This window comes from Dasypus novemcinctus, chromosome 6 (assembly GCF_030445035.2).
Source record: "Dasypus novemcinctus isolate mDasNov1 chromosome 6, mDasNov1.1.hap2, whole genome shotgun sequence".
In the NCBI taxonomy this organism is placed as follows: Eukaryota; Metazoa; Chordata; class Mammalia; order Cingulata; family Dasypodidae; genus Dasypus; species Dasypus novemcinctus.
In genome coordinates, this window is record NC_080678.1 from 37,034,391 (window position 1) to 37,058,339 (window position 23,949).

Sequence of the window (23,949 nt, forward strand, 5' to 3'; positions counted from 1 at the left end):
CTGATGCGCGCAAGGAGTGCCGCGCCACGCATGGGTGTCCCCTGTGTAGGGGAGCCCCACGCGCAAGGAGTGCGCCCCATAGGGAGAGCCGCCCAGCGCGAAAGAAAGTGCAGCCTGCCCAGGAATGGCACCACCCACACTTCCCATGCCGCTGACAACAGAAGCGGACAAAGAAACAAGACGCAGCAGACACAGAGAACAGACAACCAGGGGAGGGGGGGAATTAAATAAATAAATAAATCTTTTAAAAAAAAAAAAAAAAGACGTTATGCTAAATGAAATAAGAAAGACACAAAAGGACAAACATTACATGGTTTCACTTATATGAAATAATTAGAATATGTGAAGTAATATAGAAATTAGAGGTTACTAGTTTGGGGGAAGTGGGAATAGGGACTTATTGCTAAATGGGTACAGAGTTTCTGTTTGGGGTGTTGGAAACGTTTTGAAAATGGTTGGAGATGACCAGCACAATACTATAAATGTAATTAATGCCAGTGAATTATATACTTGATAGTAGTTCAAGTGGGAAATTTTGTTATATATTTTGTTACCATAGTAAATATATATATTTTGAAGATGAACACAGAGGGAAGCGGATGTGGCTCAACTGATGGAGCATCCGCCTACCATATAGGAGGTCCAGGGTTCAAATCCAAGGCCTCCTGGCCCATGTGGTGAGTTGGCCCATGCGAGATGCTACTGCACGCAAGGAGTGCCCTGCCACGCAGGGGTGTCCCCTGTGTAGGGGAGCCCCACACGCAAGGAGTGCACCCCTCAAGGAAATCATACCTCAATAAACTCAATTGGAAAACAAAATCTTTTCCACCAAAAGCTTTACTTTATTTTATATAAAATGGAGAGGATTGAAACACTGCCTCCTATTGCTTGTTGTGTTTCAGTTAGTGAAAATTTTTACTTTCTTATTTGTGCTCTCCTGGTTAACATTTTTATTCCCTTGGTAGATTTAGATACTGTCAGGTAATCTCTTACTTTGTTGCTAGAGCTATAAGGAGCTTATCTCATTTGACGATGAGTACATGGTCCAGTCAAGCAGGTATGTTGGGCTTTTATAAAAATCTCTCCCCAATTCTAACTCTCTTTCCTTTCCTCACGGAAAGACATCTTCTTTCTTACATTGCTGGGATCTATAGCCAATGGGGCAGCTCTTCACCCTTGGAAAATTCTATATTCCCAGAAAACAAGGACCTCAGTAAAGCTGGGCAGATACAAATCATACCACGGTACAATGAATGCATTTGGCCCATGAGAAGCTGCTGGGGGAGTAAGGGCCCTTTCATGGCACACTTCCTTCTAGCTCCCAAAAAAGACATGTGTTCTGATGTAATAACTGGGAACTTGCTATCCTGAGGGCAGGTGACCTGGTGCTGAAGTCGGCACAATGAGAATGAAAGAGCAGAGAAAGAAAAAGAACGTGGGTCCTTGCAGACACTGCTGAACAATCACACCCTTCTGAAACTGTTGCTCCTTTAGATTTCTGCTAATTTTCTTATTAAGACAGTTAGGTTTTCTGTTACTTGCCGTTAAAAACATCTAGTAACACAGGACCCAACCCCCTGTGCCTAAGATATCATACTGTTAAGCTATACATGATTCTCTTAAAAGTTTTCCACCCAGGCAATCCTAGTTTTCCACTATTTGTATCTCCAGATCATTCTCCTGGAACTACAAATCTCCTCTACTTTTCTCATGATATAGGAATCCCAAGAAGATAGTGAATTTTTCACAAGGCATGAAGCACACTAATCTATGGTGACAGAAAGCAGAGCAGTGTCATCCAGGGAGTTGGGTGGGAGGGCAGCAGGGAGGGAGAGGAGAGAAGAATTTTAAAAGGACACAAACTTTTGGGTATCATGAATATGGTGCATTATCTTGATTGTGGTGATGGTGTCACGTGCAATCAAAACTTACCAAATTGTTTATTTTAAATGTGCAGTTTATTATATATAAATTATACCTCAATTAAAGCTGATAAAATAGGTCTGTTTTGTTTTTTAATAAAAGAGTGTTAGTGAGCAGCTTTTGGTTTCTGCGCAATCTACAGAGACCTTTCCTTATCACTCAGACTCAGGGTAGGTTTGACTAGTCTCTTCACTCAAACTATAAGAACTATATCAAAGAAATGCTATACTCACTATGGCAGAATAAATTTTCAATGAGCCAATCACTGACAGGTTTGCAAGATAAGAGTTTTATCTAATGTTTCCTCTTATAAGTTATTCTAAAAATACATAGGTACATTAAGACTCCTTAAAATCTTGTATCTTCTTAAATTACATAATGTTATTTCCATTTTGGTACCTCTGGGATCCAAGCTCCTGTATTTGCCAGTATCAATTTACACCCACTATTTCACCTCCAATTCACTGGCATTCACTAAATCCACAAGTCTCCTTATTCTCTCTCTCTCTCACAAACATTAACAAGGAGCTAGGAAAGCAGACTTGGCTCACCTGATAGAGTGTCCGCCTACCACATGGGAGGTCCGCAGTTCAAACCCAAGGCCTCCTTGACCCATGTGAAGCTGGCCCATGCACAGTGCTGATGCGCACAAGGAGCGCTGTGCCACACAGGGGTGTCTGTCCCCCGCGTAGGGGAGCCCCACGCGCAAGGAGTGCACCCCATAAGGAGAGCCGCCCAGCGCAAAAGAGGATTCAGCCTGGCCAGGAGTGGCACCGTAATATGGAGAGCTGCTACAGCAAGATGATACAATGAACGGAGACACAGATTCCTGGTGCCGCTGATAAGAATGGAAGTGGACACAGAAGAACACACAGCGAACGAACACAGAGAGCAGACAACTGGGGTGGGGAAGGGAGGGGAGAGACATAAATAAAAATAAATTAAAAAAAAAAAAAACCACCAAAGAGCTAAAGGGCTGCTAAGAGGCTTTCCACTGAGATGAAATCTGAGTTCCTGAAGGCAACAAAGCCAACATATACCTTCCTATTGCCTGAGAGGAGACTACTCTATTTCTGTGCCAAGCAACTAGAGGAGATATTTTGTAGATTTTTTTCTCTTTTTACCAAAACCAGACAGACAGCTGTTAGGAAGAAAAGAGTAAAAAGAAAAGACAGCTTACCCATGGAGTAGAGGTTGTCAAAGCTCTGGTGCATGCGAATAATCTCATAATAGAGTTCATCATAGCTGCTGGGGGTGGGCAGGAATGTGTCGCCATATGTGATAAACATATTAAATAAGTTCACAATCTAGAAAAGAAGCAAAAGCCCCATATACTGGCATCAGACTTCAAAGACCAGAAGGGTATTATTAATGGTATGCTGGAACCGGATTTACTGGCTTATAAGCAACAACTATTAAATTTTCTGGAATTTTGTGAGCTGATTGTTAAACAGTCATTATAAAAAATTAACTTATATAAACTAAAAAAATTATATTAAATTGAAGGTAATAAACACTCAAAACTCATTACTTCCTAATTATTTTCTACCTTCTACTATTATCTATGCTCTTGAGATTAATTTATGTCTCTTATGCCTATATGATGAAAATACTATTATGATGTGCTCCTGCACATCTCTTCTCAACTCTACTTTCACTGATGTCACTTTGATAGCTGGAAATTGGCCATGGGAGTAGTTACACCATGGAAATCAACTGAAGTTACAAATCAGGACTTCCTCCATCTCTGCTCAGAGAGCCAGTTGTCGAACATTTACTAACATATCATGGTATACTATCTTGAGGAAAGAGTCAAAGGCCCAATAGTATCCTTCTACCCCAAATAACGAGCTAGATAAACAGGCATCTGTAATGCCCCTCAGATACCAAGGGCAGCCATGATAGGCCCACTCATCTGGCTGGGACATCTCTAGAGGCTCTGCTATTTACCAACATAGAGACTACAGCAGTGTAGTAGTAGCAGTAGCAGCAGCAGCCGCAGCAGCAATAGGAGTAGCAGTAGTAACAGTAGTAGTAGAGCAGTCTCTCAACTAGGACCAAGATTCACTCTTCATACACAGAGATCTGACATACACTCTCCCCTAACAGACAATAAACTCTCATGAAGAAGAGTCTTGGGTTTGCCAAAGACTTAGGTGAGAGGGCGGGTACCAGTCTAGAGATTCTGATCCAAGAAGAAATGTAGGCCTGGTTTCCCTTACGGCATAGTTCCCAAACTGCCAGATCCTGTTTCAAACCAAGATACCTTAGGATATAGCTTTAGAGAAAGAAATATTTTTTTCACTACTCACCATAAGGGCTAACGTAAAAATGTTGTGTTTGGCCAAAAGTACAGTCTCATTTGACATAAGGAACTTCAGCAAATTGATCAAGGCTTAAAGAAAAAAGAGAACAAGCTATTTAAGCATCATCAATAAAGTTAATTGAAAGTAGACTAGCTCTATCGAGATACAAATATGGCTAGAACAGGAGCTCTTAACATTTTTTGTTCCATGGTTCCCTTTGCCAGTCAGGTGAAAACCAAAGACTCCTTACTAAGTCCACACTATACTGTGTATTATTTCATAAATAAATCACGTCTGCACCAACACGTCCCCACAAGAATTTTTTTTTTTTTTAATTTTCAGTTCAAGTTCACAGACCCCTGGTTAAGAACCCTTGGGCTAGAATGAGTAAATCCAGCTGCCAAGGACTTAAAAAAACAGGTAAGGTAGGTATATTTGAAGAAAGCACTGACTTCCCTAACTACATGTCTGCTTAACTGTCCACAGAAAGTTTTTAAAAATCTACCTTTTTGCCACTTCTTAAATTGCAATTAAGCTCAGAAATTTGACTATCAAACTGACATCTTAGTGTTCCAAATGTACTCCCACATGGTGATTTCCCCATCAAATGTGCTCAATTTACAAGTCAAAATTAGGGTCTCCCCACCCATCCTAGGCTGCTAGAATCTCGTATCACCAAGCCTTAGCCATGTATCTGTTTCAAACATCATTGCTAAGAGAGACCCAATTCCATCTGGTCACCAGCTGTGCCAGCTATACTGGACAATCTACACCTGGGTTTCCACTCTGGTTGGGAAGTGAGCTCATGGTGAGGAGGGAAAAAAAGTGTTTAAACTGTTCTAGCTCGTCAAAAAGAAGTGCAGCTTGCTCTCTCTGTTCTTTCTCAACAGTGACAACATATACCAAAAAGGTCCCCTCTCTTGCTTGGCAATCTTTAGTGAGGGGAAGGATTGCTAAAACCCAAGCAATCTCAGTAAAGAGATGACTGCCAAGTCTCTAGGTTAATAGCACAGCTCTAAAGATAATTTCTGCAAATAAATATTAAGCATTAAAAAATAATAAACATTCAGTTGCTTGATTCTCTTTCACCCAAAACATTTATCCATGAATATGCCCTGTATCTATCTTGAACAATGCCCTGGTACCAAGCTGCTCTACTTGATGGGAAACTAAAAACAAAGGGTTCAGCAGCTGCAATCAATTTGTGGTCCTTTTTATCTCTGTCCCCAACCCTCCCCTTCCATAGGCCCAAGAAAAGATCTGACCTCTCTTTTTCTAAGATATCAGCTTCTTTTGCCAGCAATGATGTCCATTCTCCTCTGCTGTCTAAGGTTTGTGTGAAGTGTACTACTCTTAAGAGTAGAGATGTGAGCTTTGATTTGGAACACCAGGGAATGATGAGTAGGAGTTAAGACTCTCCAGACACTTGCTACCTGCCACATAACACCCTCACTCTCAATTCTCTAAAAGCACAGGTATAATAAAGAAACAGCAGGCAAGGAAAGTATAAGAACCTCGTTTCAGTTACATTCTGTTTCTAAAGACTGACTCTCCCCCTCAAATAGCAAAAAACCCTCACTGGGTATGAAAGAGACAGGCATCCTCACTTAAGAACTCTCCACTCCTGCCCTGACTTCAGTTCTCTGGTGTCCCATAATAGAAAGGCAAATGATAGGCAGGTGGCCCTTTCTGATGTACCTGTTAACAAGTGATCTGTTGGAATGGGCCAAAAAAAAGCTTCATGGGAACTAATTTTGGATCACACAACCTGCTTGGCTCCTACCAGGAGCTTAGGGAATAAACAGTGACTAGCTGACATCCATTTAAAAAATTACTAACCCCAGCCCAAATGTCTCTCCTTAGTGAAGACTGCCTTGCAGAGTTATTTAAGGCGGTGAACCAACCCTTAATCCCATATTTTAGACAAACCCTGTTAATGGATAAATCACCCAACAATCAGACTCTATAAACTCACAGGAGACAAGAGCCAGGGATGGGTAGCACATGTGGCACTGTGAAAAACATAATTACTGGAGAAAGACAAAGCAGTTTTTGCACACATACAATCAATGAAGTTTTTATCCCCAGCACAAAGAGCACAGAAATGCAGCCTCAGCAGAGGCTATATGGTGATTAAAGGGCAGGAAACCTGGAGAAACAGAAATGGGACCAAATGATTTATTGCTCCGCCCCTGGACTACAGCTAGTCTTGATCTCTGGGGTTCAGAGTTTGGGATAACAAAGTGATAAATATGAGAAGAGGAAGAGAGTAATTCTGGAACAGTCAAGAGGCAATTTGTGTCCTAGAGTTCAGCACTGAGATACTCTTTCAAGTCAACAGTGGCACGGTAGCGGAGGCAGGAGTGGCAGGGCAGAGGAATACCTGCATTCTATTCCCTGATAATTCAAGTCAGATCAAAACAAAAACAAAAACAGCCAGTGTTTTCTCACCTGGAAATAGTGATTCTTTGGAGAGAGTTAACAGGCAGCTGAAATAAACAAAGCAACCTTAAACTTAGCTCCCACAAACCTCAGCCATCAGGGACTAAAATTCTTCTTCAAGAGAGAATGCCCCAAATATCCTATGAAATCATTCTTATTCCTTTCATTATCTCTCAACTTGGTACTCCTTACATCAACTGTTCATCATCCTACACTCCACTACACACATACTCTCTTCTATCTCTGACCTGCTGTGATAGGAGTTCTAAGTCTGTAAGGCTTTGACATAGATGACTATAGATTGTTACAAGAAAGGACTGTTATAGATTGAATTGTGTCCCTACAAAGACCTATTCAAGTCCTAAATCCCAGTCCTATGGATATGAGCTCATTTGTAAATAGGATCTTTGAAGTCAAATGGAATCAGGGTGGGTCTTAATCCAAAATAACTGGAGTCCTTAAGAGCATAGAATATTTGGACACAGTAGTAGTAGACAGAAGGAGAGAGATGGCTATATGATGGAGGCAGACTAAGTTATGGAATTGCCAGCAAGCCACTCCAGAATACTATGGTAGAGAAAGGATGATCCTGCCAACATCTTGGACTTCCACTTTCTCAAACAGTGAAGACAATAAATTCCTATTGTTTAAGCCAACTAGTCTGTGGAACTTAGTTGCAGTAGCCCTGGCAAACTAACACAAGGGCCATAGAGGTCATTTAATCCAATCCCCTCACTTTTGAATAAGAAAACTTCCACTTCCCCTCAAGTTAGCTAGTGACTAAGCTGATAATAGAATGTGGTCTCCTGTTTAGTGCTCCTTCTACAATTCCATTAAAATAAGATTAAACAAATAAAAGTGCCAGGTGGAGTTAAATGTTAAAGGAAGAAAAAAGAATTTATTATAAACATCTTAGACTTGCTTACAATACTAGTACCAATACTTCTCCAGGCTCTGGTTAATAGCTTTCTCCACCTATCATCTGTTCTAGTTATTTTCATGTATTTGGTCTCCTTTTTCTTTTGGTCCTCAACTACTTGTTATAGGAGAGGTATTTAATACCTCATAATTACCTGTCTACTAGTCACTCTCAATAATAAGAGTCCCTATAGCTTTTCTCAGCATAAGCCACCTCAGCTGGTCCTCTCATCCACTTCCTTACCTCCACATCTGCTCTTATATCTCTTTTTTACATCTCACTTCTCTTTCACACCTCTCCCCTTCTCTCTCAGCCTGTGCATGCTCTCTGGTATCTTTAGTATCTTTTAATATCCTATCTAGTAGCTTTTAAAAAGACAGTACAGGGAAGTGGATGTGGCTCAACCAACTGGGCTCCTATCTACCATATGGGAGGCCCTGGGTTCACTTCCTAAGGCTTCCTTGTGAAGGCAAGCTGGCCTGCATCCACAGAGAGCTGATGGCCCATGCCCACAGACAGCTGACACAGCAAGATGACAAAACAAAAGGAGACACGCAGACACAGAAGAATGAGCAGCGAATGGACACAGAGAGCAGACAGCAAACAAGCAACAAGGTGGAGGGAGGGGATAAATAAATAAAATCTTTAAAAAAAAAAAAAGACAGTACATAACTATCAGAGCTGTCTCTTTCCCAATTATGTTCTAGGCATGGAATGTGGCTGGATCTGAACTTTAAATGAAGTCAAGACCCCTTTCTTCTCATAAAATCAGAACCAAAACAAGAAAACATGGGTATAAACAATTAATAAGCATATTCAATCAGAAGCCATAAGAAATATGCATTAAGGTTTAGACAGCAGGCCAAAGAAGAGACTCCCCTCACATCAGGGGCAGTATAGAACTGGCACTCAGGATCTCAGTGCAAGCTCACAAGAGGTACAGAGCTCATGCTGGCTGGCTCCTGGTTCACCCCACACACACATTTTAGAAAACTGCCCTCACTCCACTTGTCCATGTGGTGCAATGTGAGCACATGACCAGCCAAACCATTCCAAGGACAGTCACAGAAGTAGCAATACATAGAGGGAAGAATTAAGATATATAAAAGATTAGGGATTGACTGTATAAACATAGCATTATTAGTCATATGTCTGTAAAAGTTGCTAGCAAGTATAGCATATGTTGTAATCACCATGAAGATATTAGCAGCAAGATGTACTTTTCTTTCTCCTTAATTTGACCCTTTGGTTTATCATGTTTTTCATTTCAAATAATAGTTGCTAAAACAAAGAGCAGGGGATAAGGGGTGTTAACAACACAAGTCTATTCCTCACTAAAGGCCTGATCCCTGGTCTGAGACATTTCCATGGAGAAGAGACTTATGCAGTTAACAGGAATTCAATTCTGTGTAAGCAGTTTTCTTACCCATTAGGTAAGAAATGGCAGCAAGGGCTGCTCATCCCCACAAGACAGAATGCCACAGCTTGTTGCAGAGAGTATCCTTTTGGGATATAGACAATCTAGGTGGCTAAGAGCTTCCAGGCCTTGACAGGCAATTATCATAGGCCTCCATATCATCCACAGCCCCAGGCCAGTAGTCTACCCCAAAACACCAATGCCAGGCAGGTGTATCATAGAGAATACATCATTTCCTTGTAGAGCAAAACTACAAGTTAAAAAACTTTGCCAGAAGCTGATATAGAGCATCTCAAACCTTCTTCTTTTCTCTGTCCCATACCAGGTAATTTAAAGAGATGCATAACTACAGAAATCACCTTCCCAAACTGCATTCATCTCTTTTCAAAGGGAGAGAAATACAATGGTCATACATGACAAGGGAGAGATGACTGCTGGGGGCTAGGCATCATGCAAAGCATTTAAATGTACATTATTCTCACTGAATCCTCTTAACTATGACGTAGGTATTGCTGTTCCTATTTTACAGATGAGGAAACTAAAATTCAGAAATTAGTTACCCAAAAGTTATATATCCAGTTGTAGTTAAGTCACATAACATACCAGGAAGAAGTTCATAAACTGTACCTGCTGAGGTCTATGAAACTGTATTGGTTCCCCCTGAACTTCAATTTTCAAAGAGTTTTGTTGTGGGGAGGGGCTTGTGCTATCTAGAGCCAATACTATACAAACAGACCTTATTTTATTGTGCTTTACTCTAGCACTTTGCAGATATTACATTTGTTACAAATTGCAAGTTTGTTGCAACCCTGCATCAAGAAAGTCTATCAGTGCCATTTTTCTAACAGCATGTGCTCATTTCATGTCTCTGTGTCACAATTTGGTAATTTCTTCAATATTTCAAACTGCCCATAATTATTATATCTGGTATAGAGATCTGTGTTCAGTGATCTTTAATGTGACTATTGTAATTGTTTTGGGGGCACCACAAACCATGCCCATATAAGATAGCAAACAAGTGGTAAATGTTGCATGTGTTCTGACTGCTCCCCCATCTCTCTCCCTCTCCTTGGGCCTACCTATTTCCTGAGATAAAACAACATTGAAATTAAGCCAATGAATAACACTTGAATGTCCTCTAAGTATTCAAATGAAAAGAAAAGTTGCACATCTCACTTTAAATCAAAAGCTAGAAATGATTAAGCTTAGTGAGGAAGGCATGTCGAAAATCGAGACAGGCCAAAAGCTAGGCCTCTTGTGCCAAACAGTCAAATTGTGACTGCAAAGAAAGAGTCTTGAAGGAAATTAAAAGCACAACTCCAGGAAACAAAAGAATGATAAGAAAGCTAAACTACAATTTAGATGATGAGAAAGTTTTAGTGGTCTGGATAGAAGGAAGATCAGACAAGTCGCGACATTCCCTTAAGCCAAAGACTAATCCAGAGCAAGTCCCCAAGTGTCTTCAATTCTTTGAAGGCTGAGAGAGGTCAGAAAGCTGCAGAAGAGGGATGCAGACATGGCCCAGGGGATAGGGCGTCCGTCTACCACATGGGAGGTCCGCGGTTCAAATCCCGGGCCTCCTTGACCTGTGTGGAGCTGGCCCATGCACAGCGTCGATGTGCACAATGAATGCCCCCCCACGCAGGGGTGCCCCCCACATAGGGGAGCCCCACGTGCAAGGAGTGCGTCCCGTAAAAAGAGCCAGCCAGCGCGAAAGAAAGTGCGGCCTGCCCAGGAATGGCGCCGCACACAGGGAGAGCTGACTCAGCAAGAGGACGCAACAAAAAGAAATACAGATTCCTGTCCGCTGACAACAACAGAAGCGGACGAAGAGAACACCCAGCAAATGGGCACAGAGAACAGACAACTGGGGCGGAGGAAAGGGGAGAGAAATAAATAAAATGCATCTTGAAAAAAAAAGAAAGCTGCAGAAGAAAAGTGTGAAGCTAGCAGAGGTTAGTTCTTGTGACTTGAGAAAAGCTCTTTCCATAACAGAAAAGTGCAAGGTGACATGACAAGTGCTGATGTAAAAATTGCAGCAAGTTATCCAGAAGATCTAGCTAAGATAATTGATAAAGTTGGTGACACTAAACAATAGATTTTATTTTTTTTTATTTTTTTTATAAATTTCTTCTTCTAGGTGACTAAACTTTTTTTTTTTTTTAAAAGATTTATTTTTATTTATTTAATTCCCCTCCCCTACCCCGGTTGTCTGTTTTCTGTGTCTTTTTGCTGCGTCTTGTTTCTTTGTCCGCTTCTGTTGTCGTCAGCGGCACGGGAAGTGTGGGCGGCACCATTCCTCAGCAGGCTGCTCCCTCCTTCACGCTGGGCGGCTCTCCTTATGGGTGCACTCCTTGCACATGGGGCTCCCCCACGCGGGGGACACCCCTGGGTGGCTCGGCACTCCTTGCGCGCATCAGCACCTCGCATGGGCCAGCTCCACACGGGTCAAGGAGGCCCGGGGCTTGAACCGCGGACCTCCCATGTGGTAGACGGACGCCCTAACCACTGGGCCAAAGTCCATTTCCCTAGATTTTATTTTTAAAGTTATACTGAGAATTGAACCCTGGACCTCGTACATGGGAAACAGGCACTCAACCACTGAGCTACATTTACTCCCCTAGATGTAGATGAAACAGCCTTCTGTTGGAAGAATATGCCATCTAAGACTATCATAACTAGAGAGGGGAAGTCAATGCTGGCATCAAAGCTTCAAAGGACAAGCTGATTCTCTTGATAGAGACTAATGTATCTGGAGACTGTGACTTAAAGTCAATGCTCATTTCCCATTCTGAAAATCCTAAGGCCCTTAAGAATTCTCCTCAATCTACTCTGCCTGTGTTCTATAAATGGAACAAAGCCTGGATGATAGTACATCTGTTAACAACATGGTTTACTGAATATTTTAAATCTACTTTAGAGACCTACTGCTCAGAAAAAAAAGATTACTTTTCAAAATATTACTGCTTATTGACAATGCATCTGGTCACCCAAGAGCTCTGATGGAGATGTTCAACAAGATTCATGTTGTTCTCATGCCTGTTAACAAAACATTGGTCCTGCAGCCCATGGATCAAGGAATCATTTTGACTTTCAAGTTTTATGACTTAAGAAATACATTCTTTAAGGTTATAGGTGCCATAGATAATGAGTCCTCTGGAGGATCTAGGAGAAGTCTATTGAAAACTTTCTGGAAAGGATTCACCATTCTAGATATCATTAAGAAATACTTGGGGAAGCAGATGTGGCTCAAGGAACTGAGCTCCCACCTACCACATGGGAGGTCCCAGCTTGGGTTCCCAGTGCCTCATAAAGAAGACAAGCAAGACAGCAAGCTGACACAACAGGCTGGCACAGCAAGCTGACTCAACAAGAGACACAAAGAGGAAAACATAACGAGAGACTCAACAAAGCAGGGAGCAGAGGTGGCTCAAATGATTAGGTGCCCTTCTCCCACAGGGGAGGTCCCAGGTTTGGTTCCTGGTGCCTCCTAAAAAAAAAAACAACATCAGGAAGATGAGCACACAACAAATAGACACAGTGGGCACAAACAATGGGGGTGGAGGGAAATAAAATAAATCTTAAAAAAAAAGAGAAACATTCGTGGGAAGCGAATGTGGCTCAAACTGTTGGACACATGCCTACCACATGGGAGGTCCTGGGATGTTTCCGGTGCCTCCTAAAGAAGGCAAGCAAGACAGCAAGCTGACACAACAGACTGGCATAGCAATCTGATGCAACAAGATGACACAACAGGCTGATGCAATGAAGTGACACAACGAAAAAACGTAATGAGATATACAACAAGCAGGGAGCAGAGGTGGCTCAAGCAATTGGGTGCTTTACTTCCCCATGGCAAGTCCCTGGGGGTTTGGTTCCCGGTGCATCCTAAAAAGAAGACGAGCAAACACAAAGAGCACACAATGAACAGACACAGACAGCAGATAGCAAGTGAAAAACAATGAAGAGGGGGAAAGAAATAAGTAAAATAAATCTTTAAAAAAAAAAACATTCAAGAGGGAGCGGATGTGGCTCAAGTGGTTGAGAACCTGCTTCCCATGTACAAGGTCCCAGGTTTAATCCCTCGTACCTCCTTAAAACAAAACATACAAAACAAAATAACTCTCACTGGGGACTGGATGAAGCTCAGTGGTTGAGTACCTGCTTCCCATGTATGAAGCCCTGGGTTCAATCCCTAATACACACCAAAAAAACAGTGATTCATAGGAAGAGGTCAAATATTAACATAAACAGAAGTTTAAAGAAGTTGATTTCAACCCTCATGGATGACTTTGAGGCCTTTAGTTCAAGTCTTCAGTAACTGCAAATGTGGTGGAAATAGCAAGAAAACTAGAATTAGAAGAACAGTCTGAAGATGTGACTGAATTGCTGCAATCTCATGATAAACTTCAACAGATGAGGAATTGTTTCTAATGGAGAAGCAAAGCAAGTAGTTTCTTGAGATGTATTCTACTCATGGTGAAGATACTCTGAACATTTTTGTTATAGAGCAAAGGCTTTAGAATATTATATAAACTTAGTTGATAAAGCAGTGGCAGAGTTTGAGAGGACCAACTACAATTTTGGAAGAAGTGCTACTGTGGATAAAATGCTACCAAACAGCACTGCATACTACAGAGAAATCTCTCAAGAAAGGGTCAATTGATGCAACACATGTCACTGTTGTCTTAATTTAAGAAATTGCCTTTAACGAGAAAGTCTAAGGTCATATATGTTACTAAAAGGAAAGCTAAAAAATGTAACATGGGACTGTATAGCACAGTAAAACAGCATGTGAAATATGAATAAGGGTAAAACTGCATATATAAGACCGTGTTTCTCTGAACAAATGTATGCTAATACTACAAAATATTAATATCAGACAAAAAATAAGAAACCAGACACAAAGTACTACATATTGTATGATTCCATTTATATAAAATATAAATATAAATAAATTTATAAAGATGAAATTAGATTAGTGGTTATGTAGGACTGATTGGGGAAGAAATGCTAAGGGGTGTGGAGTTTTTCTTTTTGGAGTAACGAAATTGTTCTAAAACTTCTTGTGATAAATACACAACATTGTGATTATATTAAAAGCCACTGATTACATTACACACTTTGGATAGATCATATGGTATGTGAATCTCAATAAAATTGTTTAATAAATAAATGAATAACTGTGCAAGAAGAGCCAGAAATAGCAGCTATGTGTAGCAGAGGAAACAAAGAGACATTGAAAGGTAAAGAATTTACATTTCTCTGCTTTTTATTATTATTATTGAAATAATGAAAATGCTCTAATAATGACTGAAATGATGAAGCACAACCATGTGAGTATATCAAATACCACTGATTATACACTTTGGAAAAATTGTATGATTTATTAACATGTGTCAATAAATCTGATCTGTTAAAAAATTACATAAACTTAAAATTAAATAAAATATATTTTAAAAAAAAGAAATTGCCACAGCTGCCCCATCCTTCAGCAAGTACCACCCTGATCAGTCAGCAGCCATCAACATTGAGGCAAGACCCTCTATCAGCAGAAAAAGATGATAACCCACTGGAGGCTCAGGTGAGGGTTACCATATTTAGCAATAAAGTACTTTTAAATTAAGGTATGTACATTTTTTAGACATAATGCTATTGCACTTAATAGACTACAATATAGTATAAACATAACCTTTATCTTTTTTTTTTTAATTTCTCTCCCCTTTCTGCTACCCCCCCCCCCCCGTTCTCTGCTCTGTGTCCATTCGCCGTGTGTTCTTCTGTGTCTGCTTATCTCAGCAGCACCAGGAATCTGTCTCGTTTTGTTGCACCATCTTGCTGTGTCAGCTCTACATGTGTGTGCGGTGCCATTCCTGGGCAGGCTGCACTTTTATCACACTGGGCGGCTCTCCTTACAGGGCGCACTCCTTGCACGTGGGGCTCCCCTACACGGGGGACACCCCTGCGTGGCATAGCACTCCTTGCACGCATCAGCACTGCACGTGGACCAGCTCACACAGGTCAGGAGGCCCTGGGTTTGAACCTCGGACCTCCCATGTGGACACCCTATCCTTTGGGCCAAATCCGCATCCTGATTTTTTTTTCAAAGATTCACTTTATTTCTTTATCTACCCCACCCACATTGTTTGTGCTCACTGTCTGCTCTCTGTGCCTGCTCAGTCTTCTTTTTAGGAGGCACAAGGAACCAAACCTGGGACCTCCCATGTGGGAGGGAGGCGCCCTATCGTTTGAGCCACATCAGCTCCCTGCTTGTTGTGGCTCATTGTATTTCCTCAGTGTGTCATCTCGGTGCGCAAGTCCCTCATGTCAGCTTGCTGTTTTGCTCATCTTCTTTAGGAGGTACTGGGACCAAACCCAGGATCTCCGATGTGGTAGGTAAGTGCCCAACTACTTGAGCTACATCTGCTTCCCTAAACATAACTGTTCTATGTACCAGGAAACCAAAAAACTTATGTGACTTACTTTATTGCAATGATCTGGAACCAAACCAACAGTATTTCCCACATATGCCTGTATTAGCAACTAAAAACATGCAACTTTAGTCAGAACTCCTCTAACCTCTAACTTCACATATCCAAGTGGCAAAGGGGGATCCTAGGTTTAATTTCTACTAAATTACGCTCCAAGTATCTGGCTCCAAATACTCTTACCTTGCCTAATAAGAAAAAAAGTTATATCCATTAAATATTTGAGGTATTATATTATACATTAAGTATGTTTAAGTTGCTGAGGTATAGATTTATCTAACTGGATGCTCTATACACACTTGTTTCTTCACTGGAAAGACTTTTACGAGGCTCCTTGAAATCTTACCTTGTGCGTTTTTTTTTTTTAAACAATGGGCGTTTATCGCCTCACCGTTTTTTTTTAATTTAATTAAATTAATTAATTTCTCTCCCCTTCCTCCCTCACCCCAGTTGTCTGTTCTCTGTGTCTATTTGCTGGATATTTTTCTTTGTCCGCTTCTGTTGTTGTCAGCGGCACGGGAATCTGTGTTTCTTTTTGTTATGTCATCTTGTTGTGTCAGCTCTCCACGTGGGCGGCGCCATTCTTAGGCAGGCTGCACTTTCTTTGGCGCTGGGCGGCTCTCCTTATGGGGCGCACTCCTTGCGCGTGGGGCTCCCCTACGCTGGGACACTGCTGCGTGGCACGGCACTCCTTGCGCGCATCAACACTGTGTATGGGCCAGCTCCACACGGGTCAAGGAGGCCCGGGGTTTGAACCGCGGACCTCCCATGTGGTAGATGGATGCCCTAACCACTGGGCCAAGTCCACTTCCCTGTGCGCTTTTTTCAAGAACTGCCAAATGGCTGTAAATGTTGCCTCTTTTGTATAAGACGTGTATTTGAGGTGACTGTCAGTCTCATACTTAGCTTTGGTCCATGCACCTTTCCTTGGGGTGTCTTCTGCATTATGCTTGATGAAACATATGACAGCAGGTGCAGTTCTAACTTTTATGAATGCAGACACAGGTGGAATAAAGGAGAGTGTCTAGGATCCAATATCTTGATGGTTCCCTGAGTCGCAACTGAATTCCTAAAGGCAGAGGCAACCAACATGGTTTTCAAATGGAAAGGATTCACTACCATCCACCTGACACTCCCGACACCTTACACAGACCCATCACCCAACAAGGAACCTTGTTTGCAAAGCTGTTCCTAGCACTGATGTACCTCACACAATGAGGATGTTTCCAGATTTTTTTCTATCATGCTTTGAATTCAGGGGAGGGAAAGGATGTAGCAACAAATTGAGTTGCCATATAGGAGTACAGTGAATAACGGATATGGGAACTTATCCAGAACTAAAACCTGTCCCCTATGTTGAGGTAAACCAGGTGCAGAGAGGAACAAGCCAACTACAGGAAGACACAATTAAGTGATAGCTTGCCTCAGAGAAGTAGAGGGGAGGCTTAATTACAAAACCAAGTGAATGGCATTTAAATAAGATGAAAAACAGGAAGGAGACAGAGCACCTCCAGCAGAAGACAGTAAATGTCTCCAAAGAATCAGGTCAGAGAGAACTGTTTGAGCAGCTTTTACATACTGTCAAAAGAAAAAGGTAGAAAGCAAAGATGACTAAACCAGACTCTATTTTGTGGTCAGACATGGAATTGGGATGAGGTGCCACAGAATTCAAATCAAAGCCTGCTCATTAGGGAAATGTATAATTTCAAAGTGACTGACAGGGAAAAAATGACCATTTCACCTGCTTAGAAGGGAAGTTAAGGAACTCAAAGGATAGCGTGGAAATAGCACCAGAGTAACAAGCTAATGCCACCAGAAGTCCAGAGGCACTATGAACTCTAGCCAATTCCAGCCTCTCTGGACAAAAATCACTAGTTACACCAGGGCAGATGGCCCCTCTTTGGAAATGGTGTTTATGTGTGATGAATCTGGACTCAGATGGGATCTCCCTTCATAAGACTTTCATGCTAATGTGCTGGAGGTGCAGTTAATGTTGGGGTTTAAGATATATTTAGGGGATTTGAATCTCTGGACTGACAATGTGATAGCCAGGTCCTGAGCCTCAACAGACTCCAGCACCTACAATCTGATCTATTGGACTTACCACACTCAGCTAAGATGGAGTTGAAGAAGGACAATCACCACACCATGGAGCCTAGAGTGATTACAACTGAAAATGGGAGGACTGCATCCAGCATCCATGTGGAATCTGAGCCTCCTCTTGACATAGAGGTGCAATGGACACAACCAATCCAATGTCCACATAGAAGAGGTGGCATTGGATTGGGAAAAGTGGACATGGTGGACGATGGGTATGGGGAAAGGCAGGAAGAGATGAGAGGTGGAGGCGTCTTTGGGACATGGAGCTGCCCTGGATGGTGCCTCAGAGGTAATCACCGGACATTGTAAATCCTCACAGGGCCCACTGGATGGAATGGAGGAGAGTATGGGCCATGATGTGGACCATTGTCTATGAGGTGCAGAGGTGCCCAAAGATGTACTTACCAAATCCAATGGATGTGTCATGATGATGGGAACGAGTGTTGTTGGGGGGGGAGAGGGGGGGTGGGGGGGTGGGGTTTAATGGGACCTCACATATATATATATTTTTAATGTAATATTATTACAAAGTCAATAAAAAAAATAAAAAAAAAAAAAGAATTTTGTAACTGGCAACCAAAAAAAAAAAAAAAAAAAAAAAATCACTAGTTACCTAAGGACACTGCCAGCAATCAGCAGGCTCCAGAGCAGTGCAGGAAGCACTTAGAAGCCAACACCTGCCAGTAGAATAATTTCAAAATACACTGGGTGGTTTTTCAGAAAACAGGTATCTCTCTGGCTGCAAACTCCAGCACTCACTGACACAGAGGCCAATGAATCAAATAAGAAAATGGAAAGGCTTTGGTTGTGAGCAATGCATCTCTCCTGGTGAACAGAGCACGAAAGCCAGTATGTCAACAGGCTGCATTGTCTAAAGTTCCAGACCTCTCAAGGTGACCCAGAAAACAGAACAAATCCTTGCTTTCAATGGAAGTCAGGTTCTGTCCTTAACATTTTCCTTGCTGTTGATATGTATTTGCTAAAAGGGAAAATAAAGTTCTCAACCACTTCCCATTCCCCAGTTACTCAGGGACACTGCAGTCCTCACAAAAAACACCAATCCTCTTCTACATAATGAAAATGAGCTTTTACATGAAATTCCCCATATTTCAAACTCTGGGAAATGGAGGATCCCATCCACCTCATTCCTGTGCAGCTGCCTTTAATTAAGCACAAGCAGGAGCCACACTACCTTCTTCAAAGATCCTATAATGCGTGCTTGTTTCTTCCAACATTGCCCAAATGGGTGAAGTCAAAAGTCACCCTTTCAGAAAACTACTATTCAATGAGACCACATCTCAGTAGACCAAGAATTTTACTTTCTGCCAAAATGGGGGAAAACCAGCAAGAGACCTGCTCTGGTCAATCTAGAATTCAAGAAAGGATGATTCCTTATCAAACCACATGATGTGTTCCTTTAGAACTCAAGTTGAGCAACAAAAGAACAGCTTCTTCTTGCCCTATCCCTTCCACTTGACAAAATGTTGGTGGGCCTAGGAGACTTAGAAAGGGACTTCAAGTATACAGAAAAGAACAAGGAGGGACTTAGGTTGGGAACATTTCTCCTCCCTCTAATAGGCTAAACATGTTAGAGATTTTTATCTTTTGCTTCTACCAAGTTTCTAAGAGGGTGAGGAAAAAATTCAAAATAGTGTAAAATTTTAAACCAAATGTGATTTGAAGGAAAAAAGCTTCCTGACACTCTTTTTTAGTCCTGGGGCTTTCTATACTGCTGTACAGAAGTTTTCATAATTAAATTATGGAACAAAATGATAACTTCTAATACCCCTATGATTAGAACATTCTAACTTTAAAAGAGAAAATTGGTTATCCATAAAGGAAAGAAATCCTGTTTCTTGCACATGGAAGGTAAAGCAATCTTAATTAGGCACACCAAACCTGGAAAACATCATGTGATAGATTTCCCTAAATTAGGGAAAATTTAAGAGGAAGAACAATTTAAAAGACAGTTTTAAAAACAAGATACCAAAAGCAGCTGCCAAAATTTCTCTTCTCATCTGCTCTAGCTTTTTACTGTTATATTCTTTCCCACCTGGGTCCCTCTTCAAAACCAAAGGAAGCAATACTATACACCTATATACAGTGTCACCATTGGTAGAAGCTGGGTGGAGGATACACGGGACTCTATGCAATATTTTTGCCACTCCCTCTCAGTCTATAATTATATCAAAATTAAAAGTTTGAAGAAAACCTAAAGAAGCAGACAATTAAAACTTTAGAGGATAGTTTCCCAAAATCAGGAGGGTCTGCCAAACTGCCAAAGCTATACTTTATCTTCACAAGAACTGCCAGATTAATCTATGGTTCAGGTTAGCTTTTCTCCTGAAAAATTTCAGTCCTATATGACAACACCTACAGTATAACACGTTTCCAAAGAAAGACTCTCAATTCTCAATCTGAAGGAGTACCAAACCATGCAGTCATAGGCTTCTGGCAGTGATGGGAAAGCCAGCTGGATCCATAAAGCTGTGATACTCTCTGGGTTTTCCATTTTTCCCAGTAGGTATCTGAAAGGTTAAGCTATGCCCAATTTCTATCTTTTCACAAAGCTGTGAATGTTTTGGATGCTATTTAGCACAGTGAAGCTGAACAGATTGTTTTGGGGGCTTTGGTGGCCTATCCTCCTGCAGGGAGGCAAATGTTGCCTAGTGATCTGCGCCTGAGCATAGGAGTCAGGAACTCTAAGTTCTAATCATGACTAGGCTTAGTGTCTGGTTCCATGATCCTTGGCAAGTCATTTAACCCTTCTATATCGCTACCTCCTTCCCCAATAAATGGGGATAAAAATAATGACTTATCATTCAGTGATGTGACAGAGTGAAAGGGTAAGAAGGACTATGATCCATCAGTAATCTCAATTATTAAAATGCCAGTATAAATCTGCCTTTAAATCAACCTGTTTTCAGACTGTGTAAAGCCACATGATTTAAATGTAGGACACCTCCTCAATGTCCTTTCTGCCACAGTGGAAGTAAAATAAGCTGACACCATGAAACTCTGTTCAATAATTTCCCTATCCAGCAACTACATACTTTTTTCTAAACATTCTGTTCATCCTTGAGTTAATGGCTTAGAAACCATCAAGGTTTCTGTTTTCTACTTGGTTAAAAGCATTCCATGCATCTGTGAGTAAAGATGAATGAGACAAAGGAAAGAGTAATTACCACTGTTCACTTTCACATCAACAATCAAAAAAAAACCAAAGTTGAATGGTTGGCCTTATCAAAGGTGATGGGGTCAGCTGAACAGAAACATGAAAACAAGCATCCTACTGTGGGTTTTTTTATTGTTTTGTTTTGATAAGGCCAAAGACAAAACCTTATTTTGTGCGTGTGCTGCTTTAAAAGAATGCAGAATCATCATTAAAACAAATGTAGCCATTCATACATTTATTTATTTATTTATTCAAATGTTTTCTGAATTCCTGTTAAAAATCTGCCGAGGATAAAACAGCGATTGGCTATCAAGCCCAGCCCTCCTAGAACTTTTTTGAAAGGAAAGGCAGATATTTAAATAATTATTACACAAACATATGCAAACATAGCAAAACAATGTGATATGCTAAATTAGAGGTATAAAACACTACATAAACACACAGGAAATAAAACATAGTGAACAAACAGGTCTTTAGCTTCAAGAAGCTTGGAGAGGAGATTGCTAAACTAAAGTTCCCAATGGGAAAGCAATATGACCAGTAAGTGGAGGAGAAAAAAAAAAATTAAACCAGATACTAAAAAGTTGTATGGAAAAAAAAAAAAAAGAAGTTCTATGAGAACAGAAATAATTGGGATGCTTTGGAATATAAAATTAAGACAGGGGTTCTCACATGGGATCATGGATGGGCTTCAGAGGGTCCATCAACTGCCTGAAATTATATACACAATATACCCATGTGCAAATATACATTTTTCTGGACATACAGACTATAGCTTTCATCATTTTCTCAAAGATAAAGAACAATTTCACAAGGATCTTACCCAACACCCAATTTTCCCATCGGTATCGTTCAGAGTTTTAAGCCTAACTCTATTGAACTAAAAGATCTGGATAGCCTAGGTTTAGAGGTCAGGGAAAAGCTTTTGAATTTTCTAATTCTTGGTGAAAAATAGTGATTGCTGGAAAGACGGCAAGGCAGAGAGGGAGGACTTCTTCCTTTTCCTACTCTAGTTGAAGTTACCCTAAATGTATCTCCATGTATTCAGATACCATGGTGACAGGCAGTATATAAATAGACAGTGGCAGCAGGGAGTAAGTCAGGGCTTGTATCTATAAAACCAACAGTTGGAAAAGTATATCAGGCAGGAATGTATACCCAACTAATACAGCTGGCTCCTCCTGTTCTATAAGACCAAGCCTGAGAATTTTACATGGAAATTTGAAAGAGGATCTCTGGCTGCCTCCCCAATAACAGACAGCTGCTGTAGTCAAACAACACAGGAATAAAAACCAGCATTTGAAGAGCAGCAATACTAAACGCCCACATCCAAACAACAAAAAGGCATTTTTGACCCTAACCAACTGCTTTCCAGATACCCATGGTCTTCTATCTAGCAATTCATATCTTACCAATATTATATATAAATACAATTGAGTTAGTTTGCAGCACATGCATAGACAAGTATATACATGTTTGCCATGATGAGCATATTTGCCATGATGAGTATCACACACCTCCCTCAAATCCGTAAGTCTAGAAAGCAAAGAGAGTAAAAACATGGTGATACTAACATATGAGAGGCAGTGCCGGCCAAGGAGTGGGTGGATCCAACATAGCCACACTTATATTCACTAACTGCAATATTATACATTATTATTTGGCTCTATCTGCATCAGATGTAGTGTTGTATTTTGCAGCTTTCCTTAACACCTGCTGCTCTGCATCTCACCAAATACTCCATATATGAACACATACAGACAAGGTTCCAGGAGGACTTCCAAGACTCACCTAACCTATAAGTGTAAAAGAGCTAACCTCATTTGGCAGAGAACACTAGTACAAATGCCTATGCCTTAAGAACAAGCAGCCATCCAGTCCTCACTAATAATACACACCCTCCCCTCAATCCATCACAATGCCAACCAATCAGTCCTGAAATAGCACATAATTATAAACTAAGCTGAGCATGACATAAAGTACTAGAAGACATAAAGTCAACTACCAATATAGAATAACGAAAAGTCTCTTTCCTCACAGTTTCTTAGCCAGAATGAGGAAATGCTAAGTGCTAGAAATGATAAATATAAAAGACATTTTAAATTCTCTTTAAAAGATGAGGGCCTGTTTAAGCAAAAGTAATGACAATGTACCCTGGGGTTTACAACATAGGTAAAAGTAAAATGCATTATGACAATAGCACAAGGGACAGAAGAAAGTTTCATAATGATAAAGGGGTCAATTCATCAAGAGGACAGGGGATATAAGATGGAAATAGGAAAGTACTAGAAAGTCCTAGGTCTCAGAGAGACCTACCAGGGTGAGGAGTAGAAGGCAATGTAGAAAAGGCAAAGAAAAGGACAATAAGGAAGAGGACAACTGATGATTGTGATGGGAGAAAAGCCAGAGAGATCTCAGGAGCCAGAGATAGGATGGTTAGAATGGAAATGAAAGAAAAATAGAATAAAAGTATAAAAAACAGAAAGGAATCAGAAGCACCAAACAGAAATTACTACACCAAATGGTTGGTAACTAACATGCAACTTTATCCCAGCTATAGAATAAACATAAACTTGTTATAAAACCTAGAACTCTGCCAACATCTACAGACATGCATCATTTTGTGATTTCTCTTTAATTCTAGGTTTCTAGAGCATGATAATGAAATAACTATCCACAGGCAAATTTGTAGTACTTTACGTGTATATATATTTTTATATATATTTTATTTCTCTCCCCTTTCCCCCTGTTGTCTGCTCTCTGTGTCCATTTACTGTGTGTTCTTCTGCATCCCCTTGCATTATCAGGTGGCCCTGGGAAAATGAGTTTCTCTTTTTTGTTGCGTCATCTTGCTGCGTCAGCTCTCTGTGTGCAGTGCCACTCCTGGGCAGGCTGCACTTTTTTCCCCACAGGGCGGCTCTCCTTGCAGGGTGCACACCTTGCACATGGGGCACCCCTACGCAGGGGCATCTCTGTGTGGCACAGCACTCCTTGTGCACAGCACCACCGCGTGTGGACCAGCTCATCACACCAGTCAGGAGGCCCTGGGGATTGAACCCTGGACCCTCTATATGGTAGACAGACACTCTATCAGTTGAGTGACATTCACTTCCCAGTAGTACTTTATATTAAAAAGAACTGCTGGGAAGCGGCTGTGGCTCAAGCAATTGAGCTTCCAT

General features: G+C 41.0%; 1 protein-coding gene across 41 annotated transcripts in view; it reads right to left on the reverse strand.

Moving 5' to 3' along the window:
• The window catches only part of ARMH3 (armadillo like helical domain containing 3), a 242,166-nt gene that overhangs the window by 120,454 nt on the left and 97,763 nt on the right, over positions 1–23,949 (reverse strand). For 33 of the 41 annotated variants that reach the window (XR_011649010.1, XR_011649011.1, XR_011649009.1 and 30 more), the window contains 2 exons: positions 4,236–4,318; positions 3,104–3,230 (listed from right to left, as the gene is read on the reverse strand). The exons of the other annotated variants lie outside the window; for them this stretch is intronic. Coding sequence is in view for 29 of the 33 variants with exons in the window: in XM_071215701.1 (XP_071071802.1) it covers positions 3,104–3,230; positions 4,236–4,318 (210 nt within the window). In the remaining 4 variants the exon portion in view is untranslated. The remainder of the gene's footprint in view (positions 1–3,103; positions 3,231–4,235; positions 4,319–23,949) is intronic. 41 annotated transcript variants of the gene reach the window in all.